The sequence below is a fragment of the Palaemon carinicauda genome, chromosome 24 (genome assembly GCF_036898095.1).
Source record: "Palaemon carinicauda isolate YSFRI2023 chromosome 24, ASM3689809v2, whole genome shotgun sequence".
NCBI classification, from domain to species: Eukaryota; Metazoa; Arthropoda; class Malacostraca; order Decapoda; family Palaemonidae; genus Palaemon; species Palaemon carinicauda.
In genome coordinates, this window is record NC_090748.1 from 56,094,218 (window position 1) to 56,099,217 (window position 5,000).

The following is a 5,000-nucleotide window of genomic DNA, read 5'->3' on the forward strand; positions in this document are numbered from 1 at the left end:
CTTTGATCTGATTGAAGTTGGAGAGCTTCGACAGACTCTCTCTCTCTCTCTCTCTCTCTCTCTCTCTCTCTCTCTCTCTCTCTCTCTCTCTCTCTCTCTCTCTCTACTTTTTATGTCGCCAGTTAGAATCCTTACTTCTTCCAGTTACAAACTGGAATTGAAAAGATACAACACCACTCAATGTGGTAGTTTCTTTACATACAAAATAGCAAATATACGAAAAAGATTTTAGCGGATGTAGTAAACGAGTTCAAGAATAAGTTAGACAAGATCATAAAAACTCTAAACGTTCAAACCAAATCGTTTTACCCAAGAGAAAATTAAGTCTCCCCGGGTGAACTATAAAGTCTTTGAGCCATCCAAAATCCTTGTAACTAACTCCTTATATTCCTCCTCTCTTTACCGTATTTCCTTCCCTCTCTTCAGTAATGTCCCTCCCCTTTTCTCGAGTTTCCCAATTTTCCTCATCATATCATTGTGCTCCTCTTATCCTTTTTGCTCAACTTTTATCATTCTTTCCTTTTTTAAATTTCGATTTTTGTTACCTTTATTCTTCTTTATCTTGACCATCTTCCCCCCCCCCCCCTTAGCCTTCGTACCTTTCTTCATTTCCAAAGTATTCTTATTTGATCAAAACGTAGCACAGGCACTCACTCTTAAATGCCAAAAATTATAGGGCACATGTTTAAAATGTTCTAATATTCACAATGGTATTGATTTAATTTGAATTTTAGAATTTTTTTGTAACCCCCCACACAGAGAGAGAGAGAGAGAGAGAGAGAGAGAGAGAGAGAGAGAGAGAGAGACTTTATTCGGAAGTATCTCTGCTGTTTAATCTTTCTCCCCGTAATCTAATTTTCTTTCTCAAATATTTCAACTACCTGAGATACACTTTCAAATTGTAATCATATACTGCCATACTACTTTTCGCAATGTTATGAGTCACAATACTTAACTATTGGCCTTATACGTGGAGTTTCTCATCAAGGCTTCTCATAGCATGGGAACAACGAAAGAACATACCCCTAAATCATTAGTATCCAAAATGACTGGTTATTTCAAAATAGGGTTTTCTTACAGATAGAACCATGAGCACTACTCTATAAGGGTGTAGTGTACTAGGGTGGAACATTATAGTATTATCTAATGTCCTTTCAGCTTCCTTTGTGTCTAGCTACACCCACTTTTTACCCTTTTACTATAGGTCCATTCCCGCTTCCCTTCTTTCATCTTGCTCTCTCCAGCCTCTCTAATTAGTACACCACAGTGCCGTTGCGTGGTACCCGGTGAATCATTTTGCTTCGTCTCATTTTCTTTTCAGATCATCTTCCGGCTGTCCCACCAAACTAATTCCATTCATTCGATGTCTCAATATGGAACTGAATAATCTGGTGGTTCCAGCCAGGAAATCAGACCAATCTCTCGCAAACTAATCAGTCAGTGTGCACTTTTTTTTCTTTTTTTTCTTTTTAGAGAAACTACCTACTGTACTTGATGCGTCTCGGCAGAATTTTGATCAGTGTAAATGGGACATAATTGCCAACACTAGCTATAGTGTATTAAAACTGATGTCCCTTATGTTTCATAGCCTAATGATATAAGAAATCCCTTAAGTAAATCGTTTCCATTCCTCTCATATCATACTCTTGATGGTTAATTTGACCGTATGTATACGGAAGCTTGTTGTATGTGATTGATATGAATTTCCAATTTTTTTTTCATACAGTGTTATTTTCTATACATCATCGTTTGATCAAGAAGGCACTCATTTAAATTTGTTTTTCTTAAATCACTTCCCCATTCAAGAAGTCGTTGCCTTGTAACTTTTTTGGTAAATAAACGGTGACGAAATCTGGTATGAAATGAGATAAATTTCAAAATTTTTAAATTTTGCTATCTACTCCTTTTCATGAAAATAACAAGAACGTTTTGAAGTGTCATCCTTTCCAGCAGTAGGCCTACAGTAATTAAAGTGTGTCTGCTATTTCTCAAGTTTGAAATTGTAATATTGACCTATTTTGCACGTACTGTATGTTGTTCATTCATAGTTTTTCAATTTCTATGAGTAAAATTAGTTTATTTCACATTTCATAATCAAATTGTTAAAGTACCTTGGAATTGTTTTAATGTGACAAGGGATTGTAGTGGTGTGACGTGTAGAGAGAAGATACCATGATGACCGAAATATAAAGAATTTCGATGTAACGAAAACACGCTCGAATACATGTTTTTTTTTTTTTCTTTTAGAGTCGTTGTAGAAGACGAAGTAGGCGACACAGTGCTCTTATTTACTTGGAAGGTAGAGGCAAAAGGATGGAAAAGATAACGAAGCCTTTAACGAAGAAAGAACAATAGACTCATTTCTTATTATAACAAAATTAGCTTCCTTGTCACTACCCAAGTTGACTATACCCTGGAAAACAATGTTATGCAGCTTTATTCTTTAAAAAGAAGGAAAATTATAGTTGTTTTTGAATGAGTGTACTATGAAGTTTGTCAGTGATACCTGCCCAGCTCTTTACTTACATAGCATTATGGGATGAATGTGATCATATATATGATAGTTGATCCTTAATTACCTTATGTTCTTTATATTTTTACAAGGCATCGCCTATGGTTTCACATATCATTTAAAGGTGTGAGAATGAATTAGGTATATTGATAATATTATTATAACTAGCGAATTACGTTAATTCCCGTGCTCCAAAACTCACCTGCTTATATTACATAATTTGATACACAATAAAAAAACTCCGAACTCTAAGAGTAATAGGCAACTCCCAGACAATAATATATATGAACACTGAATATCTAAAAGGTCTCTTGACTTTACACTCAAAACAAAACTGGGTGATTACTTTACTTTTAACGGGAACTATTCTTAAATCAACCTCTTACTTCGGTTCTTAGTCAGGGGATATGAACAAAGCACTGAGAAAAAATATTGGTGATCGAAATAATGCACACTTTACAAAAATAAATATATTCTATAAAAAGTTAACAATTCAAAATTAACACCAAAATTAAATCACTCAAAATATTAAATCTGAACTAAACTTTAGACTATGACAAAAAAATGATACTCTATAAAATTTTATACAATCACTTGTTTCACTGGAAATTGATATATGAAGATATTTAATTTTAACAATTAATGAATAAATGACACTTTAACACTTAGAGAAAATAAATCAGAGTTATTCATACACATACTTAACTGATGCTCTCACGTCCTTTAGCTCACATGAGATTACCGAACGATTAAGCAAAAAACAATATACTTTACTTTTTAACCAAAATCTCCGAGGGCCAGTTACAAAAATTTATACTATAAAATGTACATTGGCACACTTCACTTTTAATTAATCATATCACCAACGTTTGAACAACGCTATACATGATATGCGTTGGAGAGAAATCACTATTCACGTTTGAGAGGAAAAACTATTCTCATTTGAGAAGAGTTATGTCGTGGCTTGAGAAAGGGCTCGCAGGCATTGGTTCTTTCAAAGGGATAGGCTGGATCTCTTCTGCTTCCTATGCATTGCTAGGCTCTATATATATTAACTTAATTCATCAAGAAATTTCTAGTATATCATTCTCGTAGCGTAGGGACATAGCTCCAGCGGCGTAAAGTTGCCAACTTAGCAATTTGAAGAATGGGTACTAATGTTGCTTGCGAGGTAACTCTCTGTCAGCTAACTCCACCTACCTCCTCTCGCAACATTGAAAAAAAAGAATAATTTCTAGTCGAGAACCTTCACGCAACTTCCAACCGCGTAGAAACATGATGCAATCCCTAGCGGGTGTGTCATACAGCATACCTTTTAACAAAATTACATAAGGCTTCGTAACAAAAGTGTGAAATGAAAATTTAATTCTTTAAAATAACATAAATTTACATATACGGAACTGAATGAAAATAAAATTAAAGGAATGACGAAAGTCTTATGTAATACATTACTTAATCCTACGTGAGTGGAACTCACCTTTCGAGCTGGCTAGACATCTTTTAAATACACAAATAAAATACATGAATAAAATATTCTACTCTTATAAAGGCAACCTTCGTAAGAATATAAATTTTCATTTGCAAATGGACAATAACTACATGATTGTTTTCCATAAATAATTGAGTAATTTGTTTGAAGACACATCTCATATTATCTTACACTCTTTGCAATGGAATCAAGATCAAAACTATTGCTAAGATTTTTTATCGAAATAGCCATGTTCATCATGATAATGCTTTGTACTTATTTATTTTCAGATGCTGTTTTAAAATCGTGGGCATCTAAAGAGATAAGAAGAAGACGAAACAGTCCCTCTTTTCCACAGTTCATTTTATGCAAGGCAGCATGAGACTTCCAAAGAGACTGTTTTTCTTCATAGCCCTCGGGCTAGTTTGTGAGATTTCAGTATCGCAAGACATTTATGAAGCCAGTTTTCAACTACCCAGCAATTTAACATTACGGAAATGTATTTGTCAGGCCAATCAAATTCTGCAAGGCTCAGAATGCGTTAATCAAGAGACTTGGGTCCCTTTCTATGTAATAGATGTAAACAGGATAGAAGCAATAGGAACAGGCAACTTTTCAGAAGTAGAAGTTGGTGACATTAAATGTCCTGAAGGGTCATTTAAAGTCACCCTTTCACAGAATGAAAATATGATTTTGATAATAGATGGTCAACTTTTTTGGGAAAGGGAAACTATAATGTTATCAGAATATTGTCTTGAAAATGTTGCTGATGGGCTGCAAGCACAAGTATGCTTAAAGCAGCCAGTTGTACCCAGTTGTTGTCCCTCAGGTTATATCTTAGGCCCTGGAGATTCTTGTATTGAAAACCCTTCTTTAGAATCTTTTGCACCACCTGTTGCCCTAAATGGTCTGCCCCTAGAAGCAACAAACATTTCCCAAGACCGTGTGCTAGAAATAACATGCTCTGCCCTACAGGTTGAACGCCGAGCAACTTTGGGTACCGAAGAAGGTAGGTTGGAG

General features: G+C 35.0%; 1 protein-coding gene across 5 annotated transcripts in view; it reads left to right on the forward strand.

The window, feature by feature from the left end:
- Positions 1 to 5,000, forward strand: part of LOC137618122 (G-protein coupled receptor Mth-like) — a 157,686-nt gene that overhangs the window by 129,939 nt on the left and 22,747 nt on the right. For all 5 annotated transcript variants that reach the window (XM_068348131.1, XM_068348132.1, XM_068348134.1 and 2 more), the window contains one exon: positions 4,271 to 5,000. This exon is cut by the window's right edge and continues 745 nt beyond it. In XM_068348131.1, the coding sequence (XP_068204232.1) occupies positions 4,347 to 5,000 (654 nt within the window). In that variant the 5' untranslated portion in view covers positions 4,271 to 4,346. The remainder of the gene's footprint in view (positions 1 to 4,270) is intronic.